This window comes from Panthera leo, chromosome A2 (assembly GCF_018350215.1).
Source record: "Panthera leo isolate Ple1 chromosome A2, P.leo_Ple1_pat1.1, whole genome shotgun sequence".
NCBI classification, from domain to species: Eukaryota; Metazoa; Chordata; class Mammalia; order Carnivora; family Felidae; genus Panthera; species Panthera leo.
The window spans coordinates 133,026,473-133,040,745 of record NC_056680.1 but is presented as its reverse complement, the minus strand read 5'-3'; the positions used below and the strand labels follow the sequence as shown (position 1 = coordinate 133,040,745).

Sequence of the window (14,273 nt, the reverse complement as noted above, 5' to 3'; positions counted from 1 at the left end):
TCCCTTTGCCGCATGTACAGGGCCATTTCCTTCCAATACCTGATTTATAACCACTTTCTCTTATAATTCATTTTAAAAAGCCACTGCTTTTTGTGGCATTTTTAATTCATTGTACGCAACCCTAAGCTTTGGCTTTGCACTTTAGTCACTTCAATTATTTATTCAAGGGCCAAGATTGCATAGTGTTTAAGAAGGCAGTTTCTGTATTCCAGCTCCATCCCTTACTAGCAGAGTGAGAGGAGGCATGTTATTACATCTCTCTGTCTCAGTGGCTTCATCTACCTAGTGCAGTGAGGATACTAATGATACTTCCCTCCTAAGGCTGTAACAAAGATTAAATGAAATAATGAATGTAAATAGCTTAGCACAGTGCCTGATACCTGTTGCATATTATTATTATTATTATTATTATTATTATTATTATTATTATTTTTACTGTAATTGTACATTAATACTACCCACCTAGATCATAAGCTTGTAGAGCCCTGGGATCACATTTACGACTTCTCTTGTACTCTTGATGTAACACCAAATGCAATAAGTACTCTAATGAAGGCTCTTAGAGTCAATGGATGCAAAGTGAAAAATGAATTAGTTAATGAGCGTTGTAAATTCTGATTCAACATACTTTTCTCAGAACGGGAGGTATTTTTCATTTGTAGGTATACAATGTTCTTTAGTCTTCTGTCACATTGTATGATTTGTAAATCTGAAGATGCTATTTATAATGTATATTTTGTGCGTATATGCAGATTAAGAAGGATTAACTAAAACTGTAAAATAATCTAAATAGCTACCCTAAAAAAATTACCACTGGCATTTTAATGAAATGTTATTTTACAACTTTAAAGCTCATAGCAGTATAATTAGTAATATGTGTAATCTTTATTACCAATCTTAATCTTTTTTATATGACTGAAAAATTATTTTATGGAGGTACAATTAAAATAATGCTAAAAATGTCAGCATAACAGAATTAAACTAAAGTAACTACTACAATATTGTACCCCAAACCAGCTAATTTAAATGCAAAATACTTTGTAAAGGCTATTTATCTGAGCTAATGCATGTTAAGGGATTTAAGGAGTAGTTTGTGTCGCTAAAATAAAAGGAAAAATAAGCACTGTATCGCAGTCTTTACTATTGTTTAACATGAGGGAAATATTAAATAGGTTTATATATAGGCCACTTGAGGAAAATGTATTAGAAGCCACATCACAGCATAGTAAATATAAAGAGGACAGGCAGGCAATACTACTTTCAGAGTCTTTTACAGGAAAAGCTTGAAATGCTTACAACTGCCCTTATGCAATTAATGTTAAATCGTTAACTGCGATAACTAACAGAATTTTAAGGCTGTGTTTTGAAAAGGGCTTTCAAAATACTGGATAGTTTTTAGTTGGCACATGACACTGGTTAGATTTTTCTCTGAATGATTCCTTCAATTCATAGTACTCTACATTATTATTAAGTGAGAATATGGAAAGGTTTAAAAATAAGATGTTATTTGTTAATTAATTAATTAATTAATTTATGGAACTCTATACTGGGGCTTGAACTCATGACCCTAAGATCAAGATCGAATCAGATGCCCCTAAAAATAAGATTTTTAAAAATAAAAATAAGTCTAGCACAGAAACTTTAAAAAATATAGAAAGGTAAAAAAAAAATCACCTACATATTCGCCACCCATAAAGAATCACATTTCATATTTAGTATATATATTTCTAGTTCTTCTCCATCTTGGATAATTTTTTAAAATATTTAATAATGAGGCACCTGAGGGGCACCTGGGTGGCTCAGTTGGTTAAACCTCCAACTTTGGCTCAGGTCATGATCTCACAGCTTGTGAGTTCAAGCCCTGCCTAGGGCTCTGTGGACACAGCTCAGAGCCTGGAGCCTGCTTCGGATTCTGTTTCTCCCTCTCGCTGCCCTTCCCCCGCTCACACTCTGTCTGTCTCTCTCTGTCTCTCAAGAATAAATAATAAAATATTAAAAAAAAGTAATGAGGCGCCTGGGTGGCTCATTAAAGGTCTTGGCTCAGGTCATGATCTCACGGCTTGTGAGTTCGACCCCGCATCGACAGTGCAGAGCCTGCTTGGGATTTTCTCTCTCTCCCTCTCTCTCTCTGCCCCTCCCCCATTGCTCTCTCTTTCTCAAAATAAATAAACAAACATAAATATATATATATTTAATAAAAAATAGTTGTGATTATGTCCCATAGAATATTTTTTGTAATATAAAAAATCCAGGAAATACATATTATATGAAAATTACTAATAATAGTGAATCAGCTATATTTTCCTTGTATTATTTTAGGCTTTCTTTTCTGGAACCTCAAGAAGTATTGGGGCTTATGTGTTTATTCCAAATTTTGGTTCGGCTGCATATTATTTTGAGGGCTATTCTTTAAAAAATGAATTAGCACTAAAAATATTTTAGTAAGTTTAAATTACTTCTTAAAAACTATCACCTACTAGTATCTTGTATAAATTATGACAGAAGCACGAATCATAAATTTGAGAGAAGCAGATATTGTGGTGTGTCTGTCATAATTCAGTTGTTGAAGGTGGAACTCGAATTCACCGAACGTTACTACACATTTGTTCTGTTTCTATTTTGTAGGTCTCAGCACACCTGGAAAGTCCTGCGAAGTCCCAGCTACAGAAAGTGCAGAGACAAGTAAAACCCTTCATGACCCTTGACTACCAAATCGTCAACCAGACTCTTAAACGGTCACAGCCTCCAACGCCAAGCAGTGCGCTTCTGCTACAGCATGGGCACCCTTCTCCCGAGAGTGACACTGGCCTTACTGGAAATCCACTCACCAAGTTACTAACTCTTGGGAAAGAAGATGACAATGTGGAATGGCATGTATGTCTAATAGCTACTTATGAAAACCTATAATCAGGTTTTGAGGAAAAATGTAAAGAAATTGAAGTCTACATTTTTATAGTAAACATTCCAAATGCAAATGCATTTAACACAAGGGATGTCTTCATGGATTCATATATAATAGTTAGTTATGCACATATTAATTACTATGCATAATAAAATATAAACTCATTTTTCAATACTCGTTTCAGTTATGTATCAGTGTGAGTCAAACTAAGCTCTAACAGTAATTTATATTAGAGAGATTTAGCTTTGTAAAGATTTCCTGGTATATTTAGTTAAAATATTCATCAATAGTTATATTATCTTAAATACCCATTAAAATAAAATAGGAAGAAGTTTTTTAAACAGCAGTCAATATGTGCTCCGAAATAAGACTAAAAAGCTTATTGCACTTAACATTTTATGGAATCGTATCTGGATTTCTTACTATTAATTATTTACTCATTTATAGTTTTCACAAATACATGTCTACCATTTACTAAATCACAGGAATTTAGAGGTGCCAGGGATACAAAATGAATAAAAATGTGTGATGTCATGGGGTTTATATTTATTGTGACCTGCTTATGAATGAATCTTCAAAAAGTACTGAAGAATGAATTGAACTGACAAACCACTAGACCTGGGGAAAAAGACTTCCTTTAATATCTCAGTGCAGAAAACTACATTCATAGCTGAACTTTCTATTCCTTTCTTTTTCTTTTTTTCCATTTGATTTGTTAGATGGAGCCATGATCCTATGATCTCCCACATTTAATCTCCCAATCTACATTCCTGATGATGATTACTGATTTCAGGTTGCTGCTTTTTAGCTATTAAGTCTGTAGCCTCCAGTCACCAGAGTAATGCTCACTATCCCATTATGAGAATTCCAAGTGACAGAGGAAGATTTCATTTTTTTCCAAATTTACTTTAATCTGGAAAAGGGAAAATAATAAGGATCTGGTAGACTGTTTAATAAATATAAAGCAACCATAAAACAGGAGTCTTTGAAATCCAAAACTGAGCATAAATCTTTACATGTATATTTACTTAAACTTTTCAGTAGTGGATATCTAAGGAATTTTGTTTAAAAAAATGAATGTAGAGGTAGGTTTTCTATTCACTCTAAGAAGATCATAAAAATATATGTAGGATGAAAATCATCTGTATAGTAAATATTAGAACTCAACCAATACAATTTATCTTACAACCCCCTTCTTCCAAAGTTCATTTCATGGTGCAGAAGATTGATTTCTAAGGAAAAAAAATCCCAAAGGATATGCATATGCCAGTCCTAGGCAAAACCCAGAAAATTATCTTATCATGTATCTTATGAAATATGTTTTCTAAAAAATAAGAAAGGATAAGTAACATAAATCAGTGTTCTCAGTTTTCCTTAGTAAATGTTTTTATTCTCTAGACACACAGGTTACTTTTTCTTTTATAATTTTTCACATTTTAAAGGAAATTTATTTGATCGTAGTGGTCTTTTCGATGGTGTCAAAGTTGCATGTCTGAGAATGGTTGAAAGCCTCAAGAGGTGTGGAGTTCTAGGGGTGATGTGCATATTGGCTACAGAAGATTTTTTCCTATTTTTTTTTAAACCGTTGTCTTTTCAACTAGGTATATAAAGGTTCTTCTATCATTAATATCTATTTAATCATAATGTTATCCAGTGTGTTATAGTTTTAATCAGTGTGTGTTCTCTTTGATTCGGCTTATCAAGTGCGCATTTTCACATCTGGCCACCATTCACGGTCTTGTTATCTTTCATAGCTAAGATGTATCCTATGTTGTTGCAATTTCCTAATATTCTTTGATTCGTGCTAGGCGTCCATGTCACAAAGCAGCAAGTGTGCAGTCTTTAGAGTCAGACCGTATGGGGTTAGAGCTACCACTTACTAGCCGCGTGGTCTCAATCCTTAACCTTCCCAGCATTTCTACGACTTGAAGAGTTGTTTTGATGCTTGCATTTTTAAAGTTCCAAACACAAAGGCAGAGTGGGGGCTCGGGAGAGAGTGGCTGTTGCCATCCTTTGGTGTTTCTTTCTCCTAAGCTTGTCTTCCTATGACATCAGAGAGCAGTTCATTAATTCAGAGAAGACCTCAGAAAATATAGCTACCACAGAAAAAGTCTGTGTAGAGCATCCTTAGATTCAGGATTTGGGGGTTGGTATTAGGAGTAACTTGATGATGATGAATGGTTTCTGAGACAATGAAATAGAAAATCAAAAGAAGCTTTTTTTTTCTTTTTATCCTGGGCCTTTCCAGGATAAAATCCAAATTTGTACTCATGGCACACAGGACCCTTCCACACTTAACCTTTGCCTCCTGATCCAGATTTATCATTCGGCGGCCCCATGCCACTCTGTGCTTCAGTCATATGGGTTCACTAGTGATTCTCACTAGTGGCCCAGGTTCTCTCCTCTCCTGTCCTTTCTTTACCAACTACTCATTCAGTCTCCAGCATTTGGCTAGATAATTGTAACTCTTCAAAATTCATTTCAGGTTTCTTCTCTAAGGTGCTTTTACTGGTGGTTCTCTGTGTAGAAGAATGCTTATTCTCTGCCTTTTCATGGCAATACCTATATCATATAGACAAAAATTGCACTAATCATAGCATTCTCACAGCACATGCTACATTTTAATTATTCATTGTCTTGTTTTCTTATCTGTTGTATCTCGTAGGAAGTATAAGTTGAAGAGGAGAGAAAAAAACATTAGCAAATAATTATGATATTATGTAGAAAGGACAATGGTATAAATAGGAGCATGAAAGTGCTGTTCTTATTCAGAAATGTCAGTAGTAAAACTTAGAGAAAGTGGCTAGTGGGGCATTTAGCTAGATGAGATAGCACCAGTGAAGAATAAAGATGGGGAACAGAAGAAAATGAGGTGAGCAGAAAAAGAGTAGGCAGATTGTGGCAAAAGGTGACATCAGAGATATAGGCAATGGACAAATCATGGAAAGGTTGGCACTCTATGCTCAGCATAGAGTGAAAGGTTTAAATGTGGGGTTTGGGGTGACATAATTGGATTTGACTTTAATATCATTGTCAGCTATGTAGGGGAGGGGTCCTAGAGGGAGAAGACCAGTTGGGAGGTTATTTCTATAATGCAGTGAGAGGGGATGAGACCCTCTATTAGAACATGTTAGAGTTGAGGTATCTGGGAGACCACCATGTGGAGATGCTAGTGACAGCTAGAGATCCCAGTTTTCCCCGAGGAGAGTAGTCTAGACTGGAGGAAAATAGTTGAGACTTGTCAGCATGTGGGGAGTACTTGAAAGCTCAAATGAGAAAGAAAGCTCATGAGAGCTGTGAAGAAAGGATGGGATTGAGCCATCAACAATATTTAAGGGGTGGTCAGAGAAGAGGGGCTGTAAAGGTAAAATAAAAAGATAGCGAGTGTAGTGTCCTCGAAGCCAAAGAGTTAGTTTAAAGAAGGAAGGAATGATCTAAATGCTCTAGTAGCTGAGTCTAGTAAAACAAAAGCTGGTAAATATCTATTGAATTTGGCAGTCAAGCAGTCAAGAAAATGGCAACAAAAGGAATGTCAGTAGGATGGTGGGCAGAAATCATTCTACCACCTTGAATTCAGAGTTGACAGAAGATGGAGATGTTTAGGATGGCTAGGCAGAAAGATAACAAGGCAAAGACATAGACAGTCCTAAACTGAAAATTGTTTAGTTGATTTGCAACAGGGTCTAGATTGCATCTAAAAGGAAGATTGCATTTTGATGAGTGAGATAATGGAATTTAAGATTTTAGAAATGAGTGGTTTAGAGGATGACAAGACTCAAGGCCTGTCCTAAAGAGTAGGTGAAGAGAAGACTAAATTCAAATTTGTGATTTTGAGAGAAGTGAGTTCAAATGTTTACCTGCAATTATTGCTTTATTTTTCTGTAGAATTCTGACAAATTGTTGCTGTAGATATTTTCAGGTGTAAATGAATTTATGATCATTTGGTATTATTTTTCTTTTAAAATTTTATCAAATTTTATATGGTCTAATATTAACATTGCTGCTGTAGTTTCCTTTTAGTCATATTTGTGGGACATCTTTTCACTTTATTTTCAGCTTTATCTCTTACATTAGTTAAATACTACAATACCTCTTACAATTTGAGAGATAGTTTCTTGAACAGTGTGTTAACCCATTTACATTCTTGTTATTACTATTAGGTTTTATTTTTTTCATATTTTTAAATTACTATACTTTGATTATTTGTCATCTTTTTTTCTATCCTCCATTGAACAAGTTACGTCTTTCTTTTTTTCTTTGTTTTGTTACTCTAACTTTTCAAAATGCATAGTTATATTTTTTCTATATCTATCTCATTGTTCACAAAGATTTATGTTGTATCCTTAAGTAAAAATCTTCCTGAGTATGGTCTTACCTTATCCTTCTTGTTCTCACCTATCTTCCTGTACTGATATTTTATAGTATCTCTCTCTCTCTTTCTTTATCATCTCTCTGTCTATCCATATTCTTTTTGTTTAGACCACGAAAAAGTTACTGTTACTCATTTTTTCTTATATTTTGTATAGGTTTCATACTTTTATTTGTAATCTAACCGGAGTATTTCTTGGAAGAGTGTTTTTCTTTTTTTTTAAATGTAAATTCAAAGTTAGTTAACATACAGAGTAGTATTGGTTTCAGGAGTAAAATTTAGTGATTCATCACTTACATACAATACCCCATGTTCATCATAAAAAGTGCCTTCTTTGATACCCATCACCCATCTAGTCCATCCCCCCCGCCCACCTCCCCTCCGTCAACTCTGTTTGTCCTCTATGCTACAGTCTCCTGTGGTTTGCCTCTGTCTTTATCTTATTTTATTTTTCCTTCCCTTCCCCTATATTCATCTGTTTTGTTTCTTAAATTTCACATATGAATGAAATCATATGATATTTGTCTCTCTCTGATTGACTTATTTCATTTATCATAGTATACTCTAGTTCCATCCACATTGTTGCAAATGGCAAGATTTCATTCTTTTTGATTGCCCAGTAATATTCCATAATATACAAATATATATTTATATATATTATATATATACTTATATATATATAATATATTATATATTATATATATATATATATATATATATATATATATATATATATATGCCATTACTTCTTTATCCATTCATCAGTTGATTGAAATTTGGGCTCTTTTTTTAATGTTTATGTATTTATTTATTTTTACAGGGGGGAGAGGGAGACAGAGAGAGAGAGAGAGAGAGAGAGAGAGAATGAGCAGCAGAAGGGCAGAGAGATAGGGAGACACAGAATCCAAAGTAGGCTCCAGGCTGTGAGCTGTCAGCACAGAGCCCAATGTGGGGCTTGAACCTATGGACCATGAGAGCTAAAGTCAGACACTTAACCGACTGAGCCACCCAGGCTCCCCTCAACCTTTTTTTTAATGTTTATTATTTTTTTTTTTTGAGGGAGTGGGCTCTTTACATAATTTGATTATTGTTGATAATGCTGCTAGTAACATTGGAGTGCATGGCCCCTTCAAATCAGCATTTTTATATCCTTTGGAAAAATACCTAGTAGTGCAATTGCTGGGTCATTGGGTAGTTCTATTTTTAACTTTTTGAGGAAGCTCCATACTATTTTCTAGAATGGCTGAACTAGTTTGCAGTGCAAAAGGGTTCCCCTTTCTCCCCATCCTTGCCAACATCTGTTGTTTCTTGAGTTATTAATTTTAGCCATTCTGACAGGTGTGAGGTGGTATCTCATTGTGGTTTTGATTTGTATTTCCCTGATGATGAGTGTTATTGAATATCTTTTCATGTGTCTGTTAGCCATCTGGATGTCTTCTTCAGAAAAGTATCTATTCATGTCTTCTGCTCATTTCTTAACTGAATTATTTGGTTTTTTAGGGGTATTGAGTTTGATAAGTTTTTTATAGATTTTGGATACTAACCCTTTACCTGATATGTCATTTGAAAATATATTTTTCCATTCCATTGGTTGCCTTTTAGTTTTTTTGACTGTTTCTTTTGCTGTGCAGAAGCTTTTTATCTTGATGAGGTCCCAATTTCATGTTTGCTTATTTTTCCCTTGCCTCTAGAGACATGTCTTGTAAGAACTTGCTGTGGCCAAGGTCAAAGAGGTTGATTCCTGTTTTTTCCATTAGCATTTTGATGGTTTTCCATCTTATTTTTAGGTCTTTCATCCATTTTGAGTTTATTTTTGTGTCTGGTGTAAAAAAGTGGTCCAGGTTCATTCTTCTGCATGTCGCTGTTCAGTTTTCCCAACACCATTTGTTGAAGAGACTATCTTTTTTCCTTTGGATATTCTTCCCTGCTTTGTCGAAGATTATTTTTGGGACCATACATTTTTGGGTCTGTTTCTGGGTTCTCTATTCTGTTCCATTGATCTATGTGTCTGTTTTTGTGCCAGTACCGTACTGTCTTGATGATTACAGCTTTGTAATACTGTAATACAGGTTGAAGTACAGAATTGTGATGCTTCCAGCTTTTTTTTCTTTTCAACATTACTTTGAGTATTTGGGGTCTTTTCTGCTTCTATGCAGATTTTAGAATTGTTTGATCTAGCTCTGTAAATAATGCTGGTGTTATTTTGATAGAGATTGCATTGAATGTGTAGATTGCCTTGGGTAATATAGATATTTTAACAGTATTTGTTCTTTTAATCCATAAGCATGGAATGTTTTTCCATTTCTTTCTGTCTTCTTCAATTTCTTTCATAAGCATTCTATAGTTTTCAGTGTACATATCTTTGACCTCCTTATTTAGGTTTATTCCTAGGTACCTTACAGTCTTTGGTGCAATTATAGATGGGATCCATTCCTTTATTTCATTTTCTGATGCTTCATTATTGGTGTATAGAAATGTAACAGATATCTGTACATTGATTTTATATCCTACAACTTTGCTGAATTCATGTATCAGTTCTACCAAATTTTTGGTGTCTTTCATGTTTTTTACATAGGAGTATCATGTTGTCTGCAAAGAATTAAAGTTTGACAACTTCTTTGCTGATTTGGATGCCTTTTATTCCATTGTGTTGTCTGATTGCTGAGGCTAGGACTTCCAGTATTATGTTGAACAGCAGTGGTGAGAGTGGACATCCCTCCTGTGTTCCTGACCTTAGGGGAAAAGCTCTCCGTTTTTCTCCATTGAGGAGGTTATTAGCTATAGGTCTTTTGTATATGGTTTTTATGATGTTGAGGATATGTTACTTCTATCCCTACTTTCTTGAGGGTTTTTATCAAGAAAGGATGCTGTTTTTGTCAAATGATTTTTCTGCATCTATTGAGAGGATCATGTGGTTCTTATCCACTCTTTTATTAATGTGGTATAGCACGTTGATTGATTTGTGGATATTGAACCACCCATGCAGTGCATAAATAAATCCCACTTGATCATGGTGAATAATTCTTTTTTTTTTTTAATTTTTTTAATGTTTATTTTTGACACAGAGAGAGAGACAGAGCATGAGCCGGGGAGGGGCAGAAAGAGAGGGAGACATAGAATCTGAAACAGGCTCCAGGCTCTGAGCTGTCAGCATAGAGCCCGACGCAGGGCTCGAATCCACAGACCGCGAGATCATGACCCGAGTTGAAGTCGGTCACTCAACTGACTGAGCCACCCAGGCGCCCCTGAATAATTCTTTTAATGTATTGTTGGATTCGACTTGCTAGTATCTTGTTGAGAATTTTTGCATGAATGTTCATCAGGGGCGATTTTATTTCACCCACATACTTATAGGATATTTTATTAGTTATAAATGTCTAGGTTCAAAGTTCTTTAACTTTAATACTTCAATTATCATCCCATTGTCTTCTTGTACCCAGTGTTGTTGAAAATTTTCATTCTAGTCTTTTGTAGATCTTTATTTTTAAACTTCTCAAACTTTATAAATGTTCTTCCTTTGTCCTCAAACCTCGTGCTTTCCAAACCTATTATCCCCATTTTGATTGAGTCAAAATAATTTGTTCTTTCTTGCATTTCATTATCTTCATTTATCATTTTGAGGATGCTTATTCTGCTGATTTGTAATTCTTTTTTCTCTTTTTTTTTTTGCCTCATATGTTATTTCTGTTTCATCTGATCAAAATGTTGCATTTATTGTCTTTTTAAAAATAACAACTGAATTCTTGTGATTAATTATAAAGTTTCCTAGAAGCTGTGGAGCGAAGTTTTTGAATGGATGTTAGATCTCAAAATCAATTTACATAATGGAGGAATCAACGTCATCAATAAATTAGGGAAAAAAGACTGTGATGTAGGTGGATGGCAGAAATGAAGGTAGAGGTGTTAGAGAAGCAAAGAAGAGCCTCCAAGGAGGGTGAACTTTCACACGTAAGAAAGAAAGGTTTTCTATAGAAATAGGAGAAACCTAAGCATATTTACAGGCAACAGGGAAAAATTAAAGATGCAAGACAGTGGGTCATTTGTGATGTAAGTTTCCAGAAAGAGAAGAGATAAATGATATATATATAATTTTTGGTGAAAATATTAGAAGTTCCCAATAGAAAAGCATTTACCATGAATTGTGTTTAACATCCTTCTTTCCTCTGGTCTTCTTTACACCTGTTCAGTACAAATTTGCTGTCCATGAAACGGTAAACATGAATGAGAGAAATATCATGAAATTAAAATCTGAGTTTAGTTACAATCAAGAATATATTTTAAAGCTTTCACAGACTGTCCTAAACAAAAGAAATAAAATATGCATATTTATTATCCTAGGTCCTTTAAAGATCTCTTGATGCACATGGAATAATATGTTAAGTGCAGACCATATGTGAAATCTAAAAACAAAACAAACAAATAAACAAACAAACAGCAGAATCAGACTTATAAATACAGAAAACAAACTGATGGGTGCCAGAGGAAATGGGAGTGGGAGATGGGTAAAATGGGTGAAGGAGAGTGCAAGGTATAGGCTTTCAGTTTTGGAATGAATAAGTCACAGGAGTAAAAGGCAAAGTGTAGGGAATACTGTCAATGGCATTGTAATAGTGTTGTATGGTGACAGATGGTAGCTGTACTTGTAGTGAGCATAGCCTACCATATAGACTCATCGAATCACTGTGTTGTACACCTGAAACTAATGTAACAGTGTGTGTGTCAACTATACTCAAATTAAAAAAATAATAAAATAAATAGATAAATGAAATCCAGACCATAGTCAAAAGCTGCACTCTTGCATATGGTACTCACTAGCCACATGTGGCTATTTAAATTTAATTTTCAATTAATTCAAATTCAATAACATCTTTAAAAATTAAATCAAATTAAGTATTTAATTCCTGAACTTAAATGTTCATTGAGACAAATGAATGGATACAGAAGATGTGCTATAGATCTATATCAATGTCTATATCCTCGGTTTCAATACAATGGAATATTACTAAGCCATAAAAAATAATGAAATCTTGCCATTTGCAGTAATGTGGATGGAGCTAGAGAGTATTATGCAAAATGAAACAAGTCTGTCAGTGAAAGAAAACTACCAGATGATTTCACTCACATGTGGAGTTTAAGAAACAAAACAGATGAACCTAGGAGGAAAAAAAAAAGAGGGTCCAACCATAAAACAGACTCTTAATGATAGAGAACAAACAGGTTTGCTGGAGGGGAAGGAGGGTGGATGAGTTAAATGGGTGAGGGGTATTGAGGGCACTTGTTGGGATGAGCTAAGTGATGAATCACTAAATTCTACTCCTGAAACTAATATTACACTTCATGTTAACTAAGTAAAATTTAAATTAAAACTTGAAAAAAAAAGATTTAATTCCTCAGTTAAACTAGCTACATTTCAAGTGCTCAGTAGCCATTATATGCAGGACAGTGCAGGACATTCCTATACTTGCAGAGATTTTTTACGGAGACCACTGGCCAACCTAGAGGGCCTAATTTTCAACTTCATCTCAAACCTGACTCTTGCTCCATTCCCACTGACCAACATTCTTTCTGAACATATATGTTCCTATCTTAGGGTCTTTGTATTTTTTGCTTCCTTTCCAAGGACTGTCCTTCCCCATGCTCTTCATGTCCTTGTTCAAATATCCGTAAATCCTCCTCTGACCATTTTCTAAAATAACATTCATTCCCATCAAACTCTCTCCCCACCTGCGTTAATTTCTTCAGGCCACTGTTTGTTATTAAGCTGTTTATTGTCTGTTTTCTCATTAGAGTTAGGGCTCCAGGGGGGCAGAGGCTCTGTGCTGTTTCCTTTTACAGCTCCTGTGCTTACAACAGGGTATTGCAATAAGTATCGCTCAACAAATCTTTGTTAAATTAATATTAAATAGTGTTCTGATTTTTTGGCATATCAACTTTAAGGTATCTTAGTAGAAGTCTGAATATTTAATTCTCTAAGGTTCTCAGAAATCATGCTTTGATGATAAAATTAACAGAATCATAAAATATTTTTATACATCTCACCAAGTTTAGTCCTGGTTGTTTCTGCACAAGTTTTTGGAAATTAAGAGCGCTACAGTGTATAAATTCAGCATTCTCATTATCTCTGAGTTTACATCATATTTTGAAATGTCACTAAAGAGAATATAGTGGGAGAGAGGAGAGCTACAGCTAGAGAGAAAAGTAGGGGGCAAGCATGGTATTTTTAAAATACAAGCTTTTTTTTTTTTTTTTTTTTTTTTTTTCAACGTTTATTTTATTTTTGGGACAGAGAGAGACAGAGCATGAACGGGGGAGGGACAGAGAGAGAGGGAGACACAGAATCGGAAACAGGCTCCAGGCTCCGAGCCATCAGCCCAGAGCCCGACGGGGGGCTCGAACTCACGGACCGTGAGATCGTGACCTGGCTGAAGTCGGACACTTAACCGACTGCGCCACCCAGGCGCCCCAAAATACAAGCTTTTACAATCTTCTCCGGCTAAAGTAGAGAAGGGAAGGAAGATATTTTAGAATGGAATTGAGAAAGGAGTGAAAAACTGATTTAAGTTAGGACTTTAGGGCCAGATTTCCAGGATTTCAATCCTGTCTTTGTCACTCACTAGCTTTGTATCATGGAACAATTTATTGTGCATTTTTTCCTCTCCCAGTTTCCTCATCTGTACAGTGGAGGTAAGGATAGCATCCACTTCTCAGAGTTTTTGTGAAGATTAAATGGGCTGATGTATGCAAAGCACACAGAACAGTGCCTGGCATGTCTCCCACTCTATATGTGTTTGCCATTGTTACGATTTAAGATGTCGGTGATTATTATTGTTGTCGTTATTGCTGTTATGGTTATTAGCCATTACGGAAAGTTAGGTAACATTTTTCCATATATTCTGTATCCACGTGGACCAAATGGCTGGCATGACCACTGATATTTGAATATCCACCTGTAAGATGCAATCAAAACATTTCAAAAGGAAAGTAAAGTTATAGGAAGTCATC

The 14,273-nt window shown here is 35.0% G+C and overlaps 1 protein-coding gene across 2 annotated transcripts in view; it reads left to right on the top strand.

Annotated features, from left to right (window-relative positions):
* The window catches only part of TFEC (transcription factor EC), a 139,418-nt gene that overhangs the window by 86,968 nt on the left and 38,177 nt on the right, over nucleotides 1-14,273 (top strand). For both annotated transcript variants that reach the window (XM_042922625.1, XM_042922636.1), the window contains one exon: nucleotides 2,626-2,874. In XM_042922625.1, the coding sequence (XP_042778559.1) occupies nucleotides 2,626-2,874 (249 nt within the window). The remainder of the gene's footprint in view (nucleotides 1-2,625; nucleotides 2,875-14,273) is intronic.